Consider the following 20,230-nt stretch of genomic DNA (forward strand, 5'->3'; position numbering starts at 1 on the left):
TAGTGTTTATTTCTTATATCAAATGTTCATCTCAATTTGCATGAAATACAATAAGACAAAACAAGAATTCCATGAAAAACTGAATAAAATCAACTAGTTTAATCAAATCAGTTTTCCAAAGGTTGTTAACAAGCACAGATACACTGTTATTTAGGGTATAATTTGATTGTGGTTATAATATTGGAAATCTATTAAGTAAACTGTACTGTATAATTCAAACCATGCATGGGCCCCTATTAAAATCTACCTCCCTACACCTTATATATATATATATATATGTTTTAAGTTAGTGCCGTCAACAGATATTATCTTAGACTACTAGGATTAATATAATTGCCTTATTGTAGCTAAAGGCTACCACCTGTATGTGAAAAAAGTATGACGATGAAAAACATGCAAAAAAAAAAAAAAAAAAAAAAAAAAATTATCGATAGGTTGTTGTGATAAACCATGCAAACTTCTGCTTTGAAATTATATATTCATAAATGTCAATAACCTGTAATATATGAAAGCAAGAGCCAATAGAAACCAAGTGAATAAAAATCAGATTGTGAAATGCATCTTCATTTTCAATCTAAGCTATCAACTTTCAAAATTCAAATCCACTGTTTGAAACATTCAAAAACATACATTAATACCACCAAAAATATGAAGAGTGATTTAAAACATCAGATACAGTTTTCTTAATTAACAAAATATCTAAACATAACCCTAATCATAAATAAAATCAAGTATTAAAAAAAAAAAAAAAAAAAAAAAAAACAGTGAGATTACAACATCATTGACTAAATACTGATGTCAAATTGACACTGTATGCCCACTGGAATTGCACGATCTCTCAACTCAGAATATCTTTTAATGCAAAACATGCACTAATTTCAACCAAGAGATCTGAGTAGACTATCCAACACCCTTCTGACAGTTCATTTTTAACTGGCTCTACTGTATATGACATATGTCATTCCAGCTATAATCAAGATGTTGACACGCATTATTTCACAATTTCTTTACAAAAATATTGTTTAGACATATATTTAAAAAAATGGAAAAAATGGTTTGTTTGATTATAGAGGTAGGACTGCTGAAGTAATTCAGACCTAGATCTGGTATAGTGAAATTTAGCATGAGAAGACAAAGGCAGCTACAACTCTATTAATGTAAAGTCAAACAGCAAATAGGTTACACACAAATAGTCTACGCACAATCTAGAGGTTGAAATTGGAACCCAATCCCTAACTCTCGGGTCCTCAAAAAGCAGGGAAAAAAAATGAACTGGTCTCCTCTATCAGTGAATAAAGCCAAAGAAATAACAGAATTGGTTCTTACTGCCTTACAACAGGATACTTTCAGCTAACAGAAAATAAAAGACACCTTTATGTTAATGATTTATCTCATGTATATGACAGATGCAATATTAAGAAGTACATGACGGATGCAATGTTAAGAATTAATCAAATGCCCAATATCTCATCTCTGTAATATTATTGCAATCTTTGCACTAATTACAAACAAAACTCCTGAAATAATAAATGTTAATGTTAACACCTACTATATTACTAGATCCTTTATTTTCTACTTATCATTGCCGTTCAGAAATAAACATCCAATTTTATTGTGAGATGATTATGAATGTGTCTTTTTTGTTTTTACTATGAAAATTTTTATCAGGAAAAAAACATAGGACAAAATGATCACAGAAGTGTCATATCACTCATGCACCTCATTATCAAGACATGCTTGAAACAACCCAGGCTTCTGATATATTCAGTCTTTAGGCAGATGGCTCTGAAGCTTAGATCTCAACATATATCTATTACAACAAGACATGTCTTAGACAGGCCTAGGACACATTCCCTGGCACCAAAAGCAATTTATTAGACCCCACCTTTACCAAATGAAACATTCTGATACCTATTCCTGGCAGGCAACTAGTAAAAAGATCATCAACACACCTGCATCAGCACCAACATGCAGTTTTTTTCCCAAACATACTTGATTATGTGGACATGCCCTCAGCCTCGAGCTGGGGATAACTATTTCTCAAATGCCAGAACCTAAGACTTATATCGCATCATATCATATCATAAAAACACAAATTGGTTTTATACCTGAGCCAGAAGCTGAATGTCTATTTTTTTAACCCTTCTCTGAAATAAATATGGAGTGACAGGAGTTTAATTTTGGAAACATTGATGAAACAGACATGTTGTAGTTAGAAATGACTGAAAACATCAGCTTACATGTACAAAACAGATTATGGTAATTACTCGATCTTGTAATGGAGGAAAATTGTGAATTTGACAGATAATGTATTTTGGAGTCATAATTTCTAAAAATATGAACATTTTTATTGAGTGGTGGCAACAAAATTAAAAAGCAGGCTGCTCTATAGTTCTATTATATGCAGTTAAAGCACCACAAATTCTATATAGAAATAAAATTTTGTGATCATGAAATTCTGTATCTGAAGATTTGATATTTTTGAAAAAATTGAGGAATTACCATTAGTAAACAAACACCCAATTCTTTGCTTGTAAAAAATATTATGTCCTTGCATTTTACTTAATTGTTTTGATCATTATTTTGTCAGACTACAGCCTATGATCTTGCCAATGAATTGGCTTAAAAATATTGTGCTGAGCAATAAGATATACAACAAAGCACTGTTATAAAACATGTTAATCTGCATGCAAATGTTTTATTTCCTTCGTTTAATATTTTCATTGATTCAATTTTTCGGGGGCGGGGGGTTTGGACATATACTATATGCACACTAAAATAAAATTGTGTGTGCGCATACACACATTAATTTATTTTGACCCAAGTGTTTTTTTGTGATAATTTATTTTTATACAAACTCAAAAGTGTTTTTTCATCTCTTGAGTTGACCCCAATTTGCACATGGATATCAATGAAGTTGAAGTTAATCTGAGGATCAAAGCTTATTTCATTTTTATCCCAAGATCTAGAAAAAAAATTTCTTTTGTGCATCATGTTTATGAAGATCAGGTGTGTTGGGCTTAGTTATGTCATCTAAGAATTCATTTCCAAGTTAGTCAATATGTTTTAGTAGGCAAAACACTCATCATAAACATATATGAATATATACAGCAAATTGGAATACATTTGAGTTATTGTGCTTTTAAATTTACTCAATGATCCCTGTGTAAAGGAAAGGTAATGCCAGTTGTGCTTTAAACAAGATTCCCAAATTATTAAAAAAAAAATTAATATCATTGTATTTATTTGGCTATCATTTTTTAAAAAACTTGTTTTTAATCATACTGTACATTGATTACACTAGTGGGCTAGATTTGGTCTTAAAGTGCAATTTGAGTTCAAAAGTGATCTTACACGATCTTAATCATTACAGCAGTAGTCTTAAAATGGACTGAATCTGCTTTTAAGATCAAAAATGATCTAACATCTACTTAAGTAGTCAAGTAGTTTCCTTCCCTCACAATGGGGGATACCTCCCCTCACAATAGAGGACACCTCTGCTCACAATAGGTGAATGTGTAAGGGGAGACAACTTAATTGGCAATCAGACTAGAAAGGGTCTTACTCATGTTTTAAGATCACGTAAGACTATCTGTGTTCTTAAATTGCATTTTAAGACCAAATCAAGCCCACTAGTGTTAATTAGGCAGTTTTCTCATTGCTGTAACCTTAAGGGAAGATAAAACCACAACAGACCTCACCCAGGGATATTCGGCAAATAAGTTAAACAACATATTAAAACAACAGCATATGCCCAGACAGGTCTGGCATCACCATGCTGTTTGAGCAATTCAGGTGAAAAAACCTCCCTTGGTCTCAGTCTCAGTAGGTTAAAGAAGCATTGTTTGTTGCAGAAACCTTAATATCTCTCTCTGCCAAAAGCATGGGTATATCCAGCAAATTAAAGAGATTTTATATCATATTCAGTTTGATGAATTTCATACAGGTAATGGTTTGTTTAAAGCACCACTGAACAAAAAGGCATGTTCACACAGAGAGATAGCATTAGATGGGAGAGGATTGCCTGAAATCATAAGCAAAACCATATTGTGGAATTCACAATCCCACAGCAATGTGGTGGTCTTGGTGAAGTCTTTATATCTGGTGACATCAGTATGTCTGTTTTGGGACTATTAGACTTGGGGCCTGTTTCACAAAAAAGACCTTATTCTTACTTATTTTTTCAGTGGAGGAGGGGGTCCGAAAGCTATATGCACTTGAAACAAAACAGTTACTTTAATTGTCCTGCCACCGATTTTCACTCACAGTAGAGTCAAAAATGTTTTTTAAGCATGTCAACCACATAAATCAACATTGGTATATCGTTCACCAATATAATAAACAACTTTTAAAATTGGCACAGTCAGCTCTACCAATTTTAACAAATCATCATTACCAACAATTCCAGTTGTTTTGTGAAACAGGCCCATGCTATGAGCACTCAGTCAATGTAAAGAGAAGATATCTGGTTTTAACGGAATACCACCAATTTCAGGTTATGAACTATTCACCTTGTAACTAGACCCCTGAAAACAAAGAAACATTAAAATGTTGTACTTTTGGAAATAGTCACCAAAACTAGCTAGGGTTAGCTACTATACTGTTATTATTGTGGCAAAAAGGTTGTGAATGCAATGTCCTGCAGAGACTATGCTGCTGGGTTGCCACACAGTCAAACATGGTACCTACACTTGCCAATTCTAGAAGATGATCATCAAGATTGGTGTAAACTGCACGCTGAAATGGGATATTCACAAAACTGGGGATATTTCATCACACATTTACAACAAAAAGTTCCAGGAGATTTCTCTCTCTTCCTTGAGTTTTTCTTTTTGAAACATTATATGCATGTGTAAACATGAATATTAATTCATGACACTAAGTTGTTGTTTTAAAAACCGTCTCATTTGTTACAAATCTGGAGCAGAGTTAATTCAGATCCACATTTTCACTCTTTATTCTTTAAAAACAAATAATATAAACACATAGCTGAAGGGGGTCAAACAAAACCTACATTGATACAAGTGTTTCTCTATCTGTAATTAAACCTACTTTCTCATTTTTACAAGATTTCAGAATTCAGCATACCTTCTTAACAGAGAAAATCCTGGTTTTAATATGTGGCCCAGTGTCTTGGTAGGTATACTGGACATTGACTGGCCCATACTTCTTTGTCTCCTTTAATTTTGTTGGCCAGAAGTAGGGGTAATTCTGACGAAAGACATAGAATTACAAATTAAATTTTAAAGCACAGGTTTTGGGACTGTTAGACTAGGGGACAAAAAAAAAAAAAAAAAAAAAAAAAGATGGAACCAATCTTCCATAAGCCTTGGAAAAAAAAAACAAAATTCACTAAAATTTTTGCTACTCTTATTATTAAATAGTGTATTTCTATTTCACCTTAATACAGATTTCTATTTCACCTTAATAAAATACAAATCTATATTTATACCTTTATTATCCTGTGAGTTATTGATTTTTGTAAAGCGGGGAAAATGTCACTGAAGTTTCACAAGTCATTGACATTGTAAAACTAATAATAAATCTAAAAAAGCAAGAAAAAAAAACAATGAAAAAAATTCTTTTTAAACTGGTGAATAATTTCATACTCACCCTGGACTCTGGAATGTCATTAAGTAAAACAATAGTAGCAATCTGGTAATCATACACCATACGCCAAATATCGTTTATAGTGCACTTGAGCGGCCATTGGGTGACTATGAACGCTTGTTGGTGGCGATAACCCTAGATAAATAAAAATTTAATCAGACAATTTCTTTCTTCATTTAAAAAATATTTTATCATAAACCATATCTTTTTAACTGTGGTAAGCAATGAAAGATGGAGATAAAGCTTGGTGTTGGTCAAAAGTTTATAAGAACTCCTTAAAATAAAGGTATTTGCAATACACCTCAATTATTAAGGTATGCATTCTGTGCAAGAAATAATATTTTTATGAAGAGGTGGAGTAGCTACTATAGTATCTCAAAAAGGTCTGCCCTTTGTAATTACTTGACAATAAAGAAGCATTTCTTTACAAAATATTTAATAGACTCAAGGGGTGTTTGAATTTATGTCCTCTGAGTCAAAATCTTTAGGCCAATCAAAGTGGACTCTTCAAAATGTTAAAAAAATTGTTTGTTTTGGGGATTAAATTCCTTTTAGTCATGGTTGTTTTATTTTTAAACTTAACAGCTAGTTAAAACCCACATTATCAATGGTTTTACTCATATACTTACATCAACATATACAGCATTTATGTAGTCTGAACTCTCTGTTCTCTCAAAGCTTAGCAGATAGGGCCTGGCTCTTTCAGCTGAGAAAAAAATATCTAAGATGAGTATCAAATTTCCCATCCCAAAAACAAGTACTCATTGCTATCTGTTCACTACTACAACTATGGGCCTTGACAGGCAACAATGTGTTTGACTGTCAATGTGTTGTTACATACTTGAACTTAAAAATAAAGAAATGAATACTTATGCAAAAGGCTAATTTACACAATTTAAAATCAAAAAGAATTTGTATGTAACAGTTCATCCAGCTTAAATCAAGTTAACAAGAATATGGATCTTCAAATCCTTAAGTTGCCAAGTATTTTCAAGTTTTGAAATGGCCGGACAAAGTGATGGTCAGTATGATATAGAAAATTTGCAAAATGTCAGAAAATTTTGTACATTGTATTTCTGTTACAAAACCCTTATTCTATTCCTTTTTGAAGAATATTCAATTAGCAAATATCACATCATTTCAAAGGAAAATAATTTAAAGAACTGTAGGGAAAAACAGTTAATTGATATTGTAAAATAAGACTAGATTTATCTAAATTTTCCATTACGTGGCTGAAGCATGATGTCCCTGCTCTTTTTCCTGTTTTCCACCCGATGTCCACCAGCACATTCCCCTACTGTTAGTTTGGGAACCACATTTTGCATGGTCTGAAAATCAAAAGGAACACATGATTTGAAGAAAACATCATGAAAAAGATTTCTCCACATCAGTGGATGGTGGAATCCAAACTATACATTAAACATATTGAATAAATATAGGAAGACAAGGGGAAAAAATCAAAAGCTGACTTAATCATTTTCTTAAACTACTATCTATAACATCTCCGAATGCATTCAATGTCCTCTAACACATCATAACAAACCACATTGGTGGTTAGATGTCTCCTCCAACACAATGCTTCTCCTTTCCAATGCAATTTAAACCTGAAGCTTACTGCTTTAATTGAGGATTACAAAGTTGTTAGATGGTATTTAATAAAACTAATCATTTTGGATGACTCACTGCATATTTTTCATATACAGCCTACACTGTTTTCTTTACTAAATCTAGCTACTTATATACTATATTGCTGATCTTAAAAGGTTGATAAAACAAACATGATATCTGTGTAAGCATCTGCAACTTACATATTCCATTTACTGATTAATAAAAACCTTCTGTTCTTGATTAAAGGTTACCTCTTATGGAGAAATTCAACAGGTTTTACAGAAAACAAGGAATAAAGGTGGTGTGTGTGTGTGTGTGTGTGTGTGTGTGTGTGTGTGTGTGTGTGTGTGTGTGTGTGTGTGTGTGTGTGAAGGGTGACTGCATGCTCTCTGGTGCAGGCTATATGAACATCAATAGTCTTTAGTTCCTTAAAAGAACTGTACAAACTTTATTTAAAGCAGGCAACAATTTCCAGCATTCCATTTGATCAGGCTATACCTTAAACTCCCTCTCAAATCCATTGAGCTTGGTGTGCTCATCTTTGACAGCCAGTTTTTGTACCACTGCCGGCAACTCTGTGGCAGATATCACCGTCACCTTACACTGGAGGTAGATGACAACTGTTTCATAGATAAACTTGTATTGCTCCTGAAATAAAAAGGAAAATTATTAGAGAACATGTGCATGTGCGTGCCTTACAGTTTGCATGGCATCTATTGCTTAAAGGTCACACTATTCAATGGTACAATGATTCTTATAATTCTAATGCTTTTGTGGAATTACAGGCTTAATGATTGAAAAAAAAAGACATTTTTTTGTCTGATTACAGCAAGAAAATTCAATCTCTGACAACTGCTCATATCATTGAAAAAAAAAACTACTCACACATCAAATCACATATAATTAGTTCATAAAGAAAAAATCTAAAGATTTCGCTAAGCTTCATATTTAAAGGCCTTATCTTATTTCATAATATCTTCTAATAACTTTGGGAGAGTTTTGAGTAAGCAGCAGGATGTAATCACAATCACGGAGGAAGAGCAGTAATAGAGAAACTGCTTAATCAATTAATGGGCAAATCTCTCCAATAACTTGAAGGACATTACGTCTGCAACCCAATATGTCCTCTGACTGAAGATGGCAGCTTCCAAGACAGAATTCCCCAGTAAGTCCAATTTATTAGTTTATTGGTAACCAAACCTGAACCATTAGTCTAAATGCATCATTTCTTGAGCTACATCTTCAGACTAATTAATGTTTCTGACTCATTTGTCTTTATTGGGATCAAAGTTCTTTTCAATATCAGAAGTATACTTTCTGCAATGATCATTGACGCAATTCTTATAAAAACCAGGCTTTTTCCTAGAGGATTTAAAAAGGGTTTGATGACATGACAAGTTTGACAAAAAGAAAAGAAAAGAAAAAAAAGCATGGATATTTCAGTATGTAATTAGTCTTTCTCTGCTTTAATTACCAACAAACATACTTCTAAAATTGTATACAATTAACATACATTCAACAGCTTATGATCAAAAATGCTTATAATACTCATAAAAGTACAAAACTGGTCACCAGGCAAATATCAACTGATTTAAATTACAGATCAAACCAGCCAGTAATTATCAAAACTAAGATTGGAACATTTTCAAAGGAACTCACCAAATTCTGAACCATCCATGGTCGGCTATTCCTGAGATAGACAACAGAGTTGAAGATATCAATGGTGTTGTCAATGGAGATTCTGTCCAGGGCAATGTCAATGGCAAGGAATGTGCCTGTTCGGCCCGCACCAGAGCTGGAATTACGATACAGATTACTTTCATTTATTTCACAATTTTGTCATTTAGAACATAATCACATAAAATCATGCCCTGAATTGAAACGCTCAAAGACACCAGCTCCTACAAAAGTCATATGTACAAAAGGTGTTACAATTTTAATATTTCACTAAAAGCTTATGGGTACGTGGGACTGGTTTCCTTAAAGCCCAAGGTTATCAATAATTAGCATAACACAGATTTATTGATCAAAATGTTAAGGAAGTTCTTCATCCAGCGTTGGGCAGGATCTTAGTTTCTAGTCAATTTCCTGTCTGCCTCAGTCCTGTGAGTCAAGGCAGGTTTATAAACATGTTTACTGCAAGGGGGACAAATGGCCTTTATGTTATACAAAAGGATTGAATGATTATATGATTCTGAAGAAAAAGCAATTGAATTATTTGAGGCCAAGAGTTTTTCAGTTTAGGATAAAGAGATATATACTTAAAAGGCCACAACAATCTGATTTAGACCTATGAATAGATATATTAATATAAACATGTCTGAAAATCACGGCAATTTTTGTTCTGGTATTGCTAGGCTACTTTATTACCAGCTATTTAATACTGAATTTAAACTGGCAAATTTCTTAAACAACAGTGACTATAAATGATCTATACACAAAACAAGCACAGAGTGGTTCTGGTATTTATGAAAAAAAAATTAAGCTAAACTGCTGGGAATAAAAAAACCAACTTCCACAGGGCATCAAGAGTACAGGCACAGGTGTTATTCTGGTGATTTGATGATGATGGTGATAATGGTTTAATCAATCTCGGGTATTTCATGAGCCATGTTTTTTGCAAATGATTAATGTCATCAATTTGTTTTTGAAAAAAAAGCCATTACATTTCAAAGAAGAAGATGATGTACAGATTGTACAACTGAAGTTTTTCATCCAACAAATAGATAGAACTTGATTCCAAAAGGGGATTCAGTATTATCATAGTATTATCATTATCAAACCAACATTGAAGTCCCTCTTGCATTAAAAAAGAATGCTACTGCTAACTACATAATCAGAAAAAAAACAACATAACTGTATGTAGAAAAATTGAAATAAAAGAAATTATAATAATACATCTTCAACTTACCCACAGTGCACAACAATAGGACCTCTTTTGTTTTGCATAAAAGATTTGATTCTACGTCTAAATTCCAAAATGGCGCTACAGTCAGGGCAGTCAGTTTCTCCCCAGGATGCATACTGAAACTGTTTAACTACTCTCTGCTCTTCTGTATCAAGCTGAGATAAAGAAAGAAAGGGGAATCATTCACAAAAATGATGATCTTGCAAGAAATTACAATTAGAAAGAGATGTTCTTCTTTTACTGTAAGTAAAAATTATTTGCATATAAAGACCAATCCGTAAAATATCTCCCTTCTGTAATCTTCAGAATTTTCTCTTTTTGTCACTTATGAAAAGATGTTACATTCTATATTTGAGTCATATTCTAATATTAGGGCAAATATCTCAAATGTACATGTTAAAATCATTCAATCAATCAATCCAGGGCCAACTATCACTACTTGAAGGAGGAACCCTTCCCTGAGCTGTTTCCGCAGATAATGGACATTGGCCTGGATTGGCCAGGTGGATCCTACATGGTCAGGTTAAAACAACCTTTAAAATAAAGTTCCAACTTTTTATATGTAGTTTCTCAATTTATGAAGAAGAAGAAGAAAAAAAAAGAAAAATTAAGAAGAGGAAATAAATGTCATGAAAAATACATGTGGGAAACAAGCAATCAACAGATCTGGTCAATGCATAATTGTTCAGTTTATTTCATTACTACTAATCTGAAGTTGCTAACGGAAATGTCATGTCATTAGCAATCAGACAACGGTTGATCATCAATCCAGGAAGGACTCAGAATGACAATTTGAAAATTTTGGAATGCCATGGTCTAAAACATAGGACCAGTTAAATAATAACATCTTAAAAGCTGACATTCACTAAAACATTTTGGTATGCTTTCACCCTTTGCAATTTCATGCTTTTTGTGAAACATGCCTATAGCATATCCATTCATTTAGACTTCTTACTGTACTGACTTATTATCTCAGGTCAAAGAAGATCAAAAATTTTCAACCTTAAAGTGAAAAACCTACTTTCATTTCAAGTTTTCACGTGAAACTGCCTCAAGATCTCAGGTGAATGACCATGTAATGCTTCTTTCGCATTTCTAAATAAATTAGGAAGTATATTTTCAACCTCTGTCATCATCCTCAATTTGACATAATATCTTTCTGCCTCAAACAACTTCATGTTCTTTGTCTTTCCAGAAAACGTGCTAATGTGAGTTCAAGGGCTGCATCTCAAGAGCAATTTTTCATAATATGTAAATCTTACTAGTTCTGACAATGCCCATTATCGTAATTGATCTTACCTTGACCAACCTGAAGGTTCTAATATTAAAGTCAGCTAAGGTATCACAGTCTTCTTGCAGAATCACAATATCACCATATCGCACTTGCTTGTTGTCCCAGTACTTTTCACACTGTTGCTGTAAAATTTAAGTCAAGAAATAAAATAAGTAAATAACCATATCTAAAGCAAAAATCTTGTTTGGAAAGTCCAAGTCCAAGGTCAGTCCAAGGAGAGATGGCTTTTAGCATATGTATGTTGCACAAGATTTTCAATGAAGTAATTTAAGAGAAACCCTTATTATATTACAGTTTTGACTTGGATAAAATTGTGTGAACACGACATACTTTATGAATGTAGATTAGGTGGGGGTGGGGGGTCACGTTAGTGTATTTGGATGTGTTGCTTGAAAATCAAACAGCAGCTACTAACATATAGGGCAGCAGGTTTTCAAAAATGTTTGCACAAACAAGGGACTCAAAAATTAATTTAAAAGTACGGGTAAACAACAGTTAAATTTTTGTACAAAGACCAAGTGGTGCAGGCAGTTGAATTCTGATCAAAGACCTGCAGATATCAGAACAGTATGTGTCAAATGATTTCAACGAAGCTTAATGTGTTGCATGCAGCTAGCTTGTGGCAAAACCCCACACAGATCACACACAAACACACAACAAAATGTAAATATAAACACAAGTGGATACAAATGTCTTCCAAGTTCCATTACCACCCACCAAGCCATTTCCTATTTTTACAATGTCGCAATCTTACTTCTTCCTCATTTTAACCAACCAACAAGCCAAACAAATTAATGGGCAGATGTGCATTATTGGAGCCAGGGAAAGTACACATTTTCCGTTAATGGACCACGGGGATTTGGGAAAATCTACATGCCTGCTATCTTTGACAGTTAGGGCACTATGGGACCTAAATTGGGTTATCTACGTCTTCAGAAAGCTGGTTTTTCTCTATCTTTTCAAAACTGAATTATGAATCCTGACCCAAGTTGATCTATCTCCTCATTATATACAAGGAAAAAAAGCCAGTTTTCCAGACTGTTCAAATAATGACAGCCTGATACACAAGTGATGGTGCCATTTACTTTATTGGCAAAATGCATCCTATACTGATAAATAGAGTGGGTAAATCTCAAATGAGAATATCTTAAATATGCTTGTGCCATTATGTTACAAATGAATACTAATTTCCTAAAAGGCATTACTCACATGTAACAAACTGGTTAAATGTCAGCTAAGTTAATGGCAACAATGATTAAAGGTACATTTGAAGCGAGCATTGGTGAAGTCTGGTTTCTCAGTAACACACATATATACCACTTCTACTAGTTTTTTATACAGGGGCAGCTTTATGTTCCAAGGGTCCGCTATTTAAAAAAAGATTATTGATGCGATAGCTGCACTTAAACGAGTTGACTATTAGTAGCATAATCAGGGCACTGACCTAGCTCCGTGCCCATTCCATAGATTTTAGATCGGTCTATCCCTGTGGGGAGTCTCGCTAGATTAGTCTGTCCCGCCTACTAAAAGCTGTAAGAGGGTAATTAACTATGGTGCGCGCTCGGCTAACTGCAATTTAGCGTGAACCCCCAGGGAGTTAGGTTGATCTAAATTTAAATCTCTGGATCGATCTAAATCTCTGGGAATGCACCCAAAGAAGCACATATAATTTGTTTTCTTTGTGCTGTTTGCACTCTATCTGTACCTTCGGAATAGTGGACCTATCAAATAGCAGACCTTCCCAGTACCAAACCCTCATCTTATAAAAGCACACCCTCTCATGCAAGTCAAATAAAGTCAACATGCAATGGGATAAATCAAATAAATCACTCGATATGCCCATAAAAGACCTTTAGACCACACCTTCTTTAAATTTTTGGCAGTAAATGTGACATATTTATCTGCTCTGTTTATAGCACAGAAAGCAAGCAGAAAAATCCATTAAAATACCATTTTTTGCGTAATATAAAACATGTCTTAAGGTATTTCTCTAAGTTACACAATTTGAAAATACATAGTGGCATTTGGTCATCATTTGTTGTGAAAATTGACTTTAAATGATCCCTTAAATAAATCTACAAAAAAACTAAACTACCATATAACAGAATTAAATATAGTAGCTAGATTAAATTAGCAAATTAATGAACAAACAAACCAGAAAAGTGAGGCAAACAAAGTATATTAAGTTTAAATGGCCATTGTGAAAATGAGAGAGAGGGAGAGAGAGAGAGAGAGAGATCAAACTCATGCACTTTTGACGAATTTCTTTTTCTGCGGATTACACACCCTGCATTTTTTTCAGTAGTTATTTCAGTTCATGTCTTAAAATCATTGCTTATTTATTAGTACATATACTGGAAGTCATTTGCAACGGGTGATCATGCACAATCCATTTTTCAATAAGTCACTATTCCTACGGGGTGCAAACCAAATTTGCTGTAACGCAGGAAGTAGCTAATGAATCACAAGGTCTCCTGGGACAGCTCCATTCTCTCTACGCAGATATAAATCAGATTACTGTAGCTGTGAAATAGATGAGGTCTTTTCTGGTTATTATCACTACAAGGTTAACCAAATGTTTTTCATCTATTTGTCATCATTTTCATGCATATGTTCTATCACTTAAGCAAATGGACTATTACTTTTATTTTACAATAATATTCCCCTTCCATAAATTCTTTATATTATTATGATAAACAGAATGCCTTAGCCTCAATGACATCAAAAAATTTTTTTGTTGCATTTCTGAAATAAATATTTGATTGCAATATCAAGATTTTAAGAAAAAGGTGCACATGGACTGATATGAGAACCTTAGCTAATTTGTGTTTTATAAAAAGTTTCAATTTAATTATTTAATTAAATCTAATATTAAAAAGCATAAAAAGGTTGCTTACCGGATTTTTTAACCTGACCAAATTGTAATTGTCTTGATATCATTTTAACTCCTGGTGGTGACAGTAGTCAATTTAGTGTGTCAATTATGTTTATTGTAGGCTAATTGTTTCAAAAATGCTCAAATACAGACCAATAATGCTAAGGATGTAGTGGTCTGACAAAAAAAATACCAGTTACTGGCATCATATAACTGGTTTAACATTATCAATGTGAAGACACACCTTACAAGCCAGAGTAATAAAGAATGCTTACCCTAGCATGTTCAAATAAGCCTGTTGTCATTACAATGCAATGAGAGCGCTCCTGCCATACCATGCGCCAAAAGTCTCCAACAGTCTTCTGGGTAGGTCCTTAAGGAGGATAAAAACTTTAAGAAAACACGAACTTTTAAACATAACACATTCTCAAAAGTGTACAATCTTAATCATATCTTATCATTCTAAAACATGTTTTCTATTGTGATAGAAATTTCAAGTAAAATTAGCAAACAGCTATTCAAAAAATTACCTTGAGCAGCAATGTAAGCTTTGGCTTTATTGTAGCCCTGAAAATTAAAAATAAACTTACTATAAATTCATATTTCAGAATCTATAGAAAACTTCTAACTTCCAACAATTCAAATAAATTTCAATTCAATTTTGGTTTCAGCTTTGGTACTGTTACTATTAGGTTTGGTTACCTAACAATTTATTAAATACCAAAATGATTTAATCGAGCTCATTTTATTATATCAATGCAGAGATTATATAAAAAACTTACATCTATATAGGTAGCATTGATGTACTCTGTGTCAGGATCATCTGACAATGGTTCCAACACAACACGGTTGAAGTCATCTAGAAAAGAAGTGTCTGCTGTAAAAACTTCAACAACAACTTTGATTAACATAAGAAAAAAATCTAATATTGGATGTATTAATTAAGTTACAATCCTACTATCTTCAACATGGAAATGAGTATCAGTGACCCCATGGGTTTCATGATCACTTCTATAATAACATACTACTTGAAGAATTAGGGGCCCATTTCACAAAGCTGCCATTTAGCTAGAATAATTAACAAAAGAATTATCTCGCTAACCAGAAGACTTAACGATTTTCAAATGATGTTTCTCTAATGTATTGCCACTTGGACTGCAAAGGAACATATACTATTAGGTCGTCGTAAAGGATCTCAGTCACCCTTTCTACTGCTTTTCTTGTCACAGATAAGTGGATCCTTTCATAAATTTCACCATTGTTCATACATTCTAATATATTCTGCCTCTGATGAAAGTGTCGTAGTCTCCGTTGCTGTCTGGCGGCAAGGACGGCAAGAAAAAAAGCCGCCATATTGCTTACAAAGACAGATGTCAGAAAACAGTAACTATTAGCATTATTTCTATTTCATTTATTATGCATGCGTATGGTAAAACTCTAGGGTTTGTGAGTGGTCTGACCACTAATTAAATAGCCATGTTAACAACGAGACAATAACGAACGAGAGAACTAGCGATAGCTTCGTGAAAGGGTACTCATAACTAACGAGAGGCTAACAAGCGATTGTTAACTAATGCCAACTTTGTGAAACAGGCCCCAGAATATTACCTCTCTAACTTAAATTGGTTGTGCAGTTATAAAGTAAAACATGCAGTTTAAAAAACTGACAAGAAAAAAACAGCATTTCCAGAAAACCAATGTTTCTGACCATGTCCATTATTGCCAAAGCTTGTGTGGGAATATTAATTCACACGGTTCCTGTGATGCTACACCAGGCATGTAATAAAGCAGTGAGAGCAATAAACACATCATAAATCAAGCAAATCAATGACCTCCATTTGAACCATATCAGTTTTCTATATCTTTCATTCCCTGAAATTATTCATTATGAAAACTCACTTATTTCCACCACTAAGCTCATTGAAAGCTGCAATTAACAGTGGTTTTATTTAACATTAAGCTGCAACCAAGCATACTGATCTGTCAATGTCAGCTTTATAAAATGGTCAAAATTGTCAGCCAGATGAAGATGCTTTGAATTGATGTGTGCAAGTAAAAAATTAATGTGCAAATGGCTGAAGTGAAAAAAAGACAAATGAGTGTCAAATTGGACCTCAATAACATAGTACAATATTCTTTTAACTGTGAGTGCCTGAATACAAATGTGTGTACATGTGCATGTATACTTTTGTGCACATACCCACACACTCATGCATGCACAGGCATATACACAGGGAAGTGAACTGCAGACAAGAAAGGAAGGAGAAAATTTGCCAATTAAAGGTCTAGAGAATAAAATTTAAAAAATGTCAAAATAGCCCTGAACAAATTTCTAGTTCTTGGATTGATTTCTAGTGCAGTATCTTTGCAAAGCAAGGCTCAGTTATATCATGTGTTTATATGAACTGTACATGTAAAACATGAGCATAAGGTATAAGCTCAGGACCAAGGCGCCCACTCAGAATCAGAAACATCACAGACAACCAAAATAGTTAACAGAAATTAGAGATTGGTATACTGTATTCTACAGCGGTGCCTCCTTGGATTAACCACCATTCACTAGAGAATATAAGTAAACTGAAACCTGAGGCATCCTGATGAGCTGGTGACTGGCTTAAGATATTGACTGGCTGTGACATTATCTGAATCTGGACAGTTATAGCTAGGTAAAGAGTCTATATAGAAACCCAGTAACATTTCAACCACCCCCAAAATTAATTAGCTAGCTTACCTAGCCATTTAGAGAACTTACGTGGTACCACTTCTGGACTGGCGTTCTTGGCTCTGTTGATGGGACGTAGGGCTGCTTCACTGGCATAGTCGTCTTGAAACCTCATCAAAGCCTGCAAATGTTTTATATTGGAATGGTTAAAATGATAACACCCAACACTTCAGTGTTCATGCAGAAAAAGATAACTCGTTAAAGAAATGTCTAAGTCCCTCGAATATTAAATTTGTGTTATAAAATACATCTGGCCACAGTCAAATTGTTAATTGGCCTTTCTAAGATAGCCCCCCCCCTTCCCACTCTTGTGCAGAAATTTAATTTTTATTATAGATTGCAAAACTGTATGTGAGTGTACTTGTATTGGGCCCCTTGTATTCAGTAAAATTTAATACTGGCAACTTCTGCAAAAATGTCTGTGTGCTACTACAATGGAAAGTTATTAGAGTTATACTGAGGCATAACCAGATGTGACAGTTGAAAAGGATAAGAAGTGAAATATAATACTGCAGGGAAATAACAGGTGATTCTGAGCAGAAAGAGGGAGAGTGATGATATTGATGATAATGTTAAAAATATTTGAACGAAATCCAACAATCCATGAACTTTAAATCTGCCTATCATTATATTTAATTCACTAGTATCTGCACCTGGCGAACAGAACAAGCACACTCAAGAACAACAAGTTCCAAATATACTGACCAAAAAAAATAAATAAATAAATAAATAAATAAATAAATAAATAAAATAAAATAAAATAATAATAATAATAATAATAATAAAATAAAGAAACACAAATTGGGACAAAAGTCTTATTGAATTCAATTGTCCACAATCAATGCTAGTGGACATTGGAATAAAAAAAAAGTTAAGGAGACCAAATTCCATGTTGACATCATGCCATAGCTATCTGATCTGGACAGGGGTAGTGTCATTGCCCATTGCCATTGGCACAGTATCATGGTTTGGGCAGGCATAAGGGGCAATTTCCAGACACTCACAGTGATATTGATATTGCAGTGATTGGTGGAAATGCAACTGGCCAGGATAACTGTTGTGCCATTCATGCATCAACACCCAACCCTACATTTGCTCCAGCAGGACAACACCCATCCCGGGCCCATACTGCCAGGGTAACACAGACATAGTTGCAGCAGATCCAGACTTCTGCATGCAGCCAGAGTTTAGTCCCAACATGTCTCCCATTTAGCATGCTTGGGATGAACTGGGCAGATGACTTCATAACCACCAGCCATAGCCTACCACTGCTATAGAGTTAAGAGCTGTACTTGTGGATGAATTGAGAAGGATGACTCGGGTCCACATTCAAGGTCTGAACAGTGCATGAGGAGGGCACTATAGCATGTATTGCAGCTGGGGGAGTGGGGCACACATGTTACTCAGCAATATACTACATATTAACCAATGCTATTGTATGAAAAAATTATATCAAAATCATGAACATAAGACTTGCATTTCTTTATTGGCTAGTTTATATCACTACATAGAGCAAACATTTAACTTGATACAAGCTGCTATTGCCAAGGCTAGGATTAGAATCATTTGGCTAAGTTTTTGCTGTCAAAAAGGAAACAATGAATCAAAGTTTCTTTCCTCCTCAGTCCTGAAAAAAATCAATATCTGTCTCAAGTAGCCCAACCCACAAGCAGCTGTACATGTAGCTGCCACTCCTGATTGCTAACAACTCTATCAGCTCCTCTGATTAATTAAATCCCACATAAATTCAAGCTCTCAAATTTTTAGGAAGACAAATGTAAGCACTAAATAAACAAACAAACAGATATCAATGAATGTAAACACTCGTTATGACAAGCAATTTCAACCTAACTGATAACAAAGTCATCCAAAAAGTGAATTAAGACACTCATTTATGACCATAAAACATGTAACTTTTTAAGTCTTTTAACTTGGGTGGTCCATGTGATTCATCTAAAAAGACCTGATTAGGATAAAATCACCATAGGGTGCCCATATAACATTACGGGACTATCCCAATTCTTATGGCAGTTGGTAGTGGGTCATCAGAGGGATCAGATATGCACCTTATGAGCTAATCACATTCAGACTTACTTCCACTAATACCAAAATCCTAAAGAAGAGATGTTTTACCAACCAATGCAACTATTCTAAATCTTATTGCAATTGTGGGACAACAGAGGGATTAGATGTGCTCCCTATGGGCTAATCACACTCAGACTTAATTCTATTGATACTGAGACCCTACAGAAGGGATGTTTTATACTATAAGAAATTCAATCATGAACTGAATATTCAAATATGACAACATAAGGGACGGATGACTGGCACAATTAGGAAACGTCTTTTTTCACTAAAATTACATAAATAATATTGTAAGCCAGATAAATAGGCAGCTAGCTAAGGCTGTCATTCAAATGGCAATTCCACCAACCAATTTTCCTTTGTGAATCTACCTTCTAAAAACTTTCCCAGCTACATCAATTAGATAACTTCATTGATCTTTACCTGAGACACATTCTCTATAAATTACTATTTCCTTTGAGGATATAACCTTCATCTATATTTTGCTTCTTAAATGGAGACTATTATATTTCATGAAGTTAAGTGTCATCAATCACCATGATGCAATCAGCCATATACCCACATCAATCGAATCCAAATCCCTCTGATGGTGGTACAATTTCAAGTGAGCATGCAATATCTAAAACATCATTTTGACATCAGTCATCATTATGACATCATTTCTTTTTACTTTTGTTAAGTAATACAGTGATTAACTTTTCAAAAATTTCTGAGGGATAACGGTTTTTGCCAGCTGGTTAAGTTAAGGAGTAGAGTTTTCTGCAAGTTTACAGATGCATCATATAGTTATCTAAAGAAATGTATATACACTGTCTGTAGCTTTGATCATTTGAAGTATTGGAAAATTATAAACAATTGCTGGATCTTTATTTCAACCAATACATGTGTATCACCATTTAATTAAGAGATCAGACAGACTACCATACATCTTGTTAAGTGACATCAACTGATGCGAGACCAAAACCCTTTATAATTGTGCTCCCCATATACACTCTAGACTACTAAACATGACTATTAGTTGGCTTTCTCAACATCATTTTGTCTTTACCATACATGTATTATGCACGTGTAGCTTATAGAAAGGCTTTTCTGCATTTTTTTTGTAAATAACAATATATGCCCATTGAA

The 20,230-nt window shown here is 34.0% G+C and overlaps 1 protein-coding gene across 22 annotated transcripts in view; it reads right to left on the minus strand.

Annotated features, from left to right (window-relative positions):
• Positions 1–20,230, minus strand: part of LOC106162145 (receptor-type tyrosine-protein phosphatase kappa) — an 80,883-nt gene that overhangs the window by 5,524 nt on the left and 55,129 nt on the right. For 13 of the 22 annotated variants that reach the window (XM_013539302.2, XM_087019308.1, XM_087019314.1 and 10 more), the window contains 15 exons: positions 17,027–17,138; positions 15,078–15,154; positions 14,826–14,862; positions 14,571–14,668; positions 11,426–11,542; positions 10,130–10,281; positions 8,878–9,013; positions 7,717–7,866; positions 6,839–6,938; positions 6,240–6,316; positions 5,614–5,745; positions 5,089–5,211; positions 4,690–4,737; positions 2,109–2,147; positions 1,327–1,350 (listed from right to left, as the gene is read on the minus strand). In XM_013539302.2, the coding sequence (XP_013394756.2) occupies positions 1,327–1,350; positions 2,109–2,147; positions 4,690–4,737; positions 5,089–5,211; positions 5,614–5,745; positions 6,240–6,316; positions 6,839–6,938; positions 7,717–7,866; positions 8,878–9,013; positions 10,130–10,281; positions 11,426–11,542; positions 14,571–14,668; positions 14,826–14,862; positions 15,078–15,154; positions 17,027–17,138 (1,422 nt within the window). Of the gene's footprint in view, positions 1–1,326; positions 1,351–2,108; positions 2,148–4,511; positions 4,527–4,689; positions 4,738–5,088; positions 5,212–5,613; positions 5,746–6,239; positions 6,317–6,838; positions 6,939–7,716; positions 7,867–8,877; positions 9,014–10,129; positions 10,282–11,425; positions 11,543–14,570; positions 14,669–14,825; positions 14,863–15,077; positions 15,155–17,026; positions 17,139–20,230 lie in introns of all 22 variants that reach the window. The other 9 variants (XM_013539304.3, XM_013539307.3, XM_013539305.3 and 6 more) reach the window with 9 other exon arrangements.

This window comes from Lingula anatina, chromosome 1 (assembly GCF_051362555.1).
Source record: "Lingula anatina isolate TDL-2025a chromosome 1, LinAna3.0, whole genome shotgun sequence".
Taxonomy (NCBI): Eukaryota; Metazoa; Brachiopoda; class Lingulata; order Lingulida; family Lingulidae; genus Lingula; species Lingula anatina.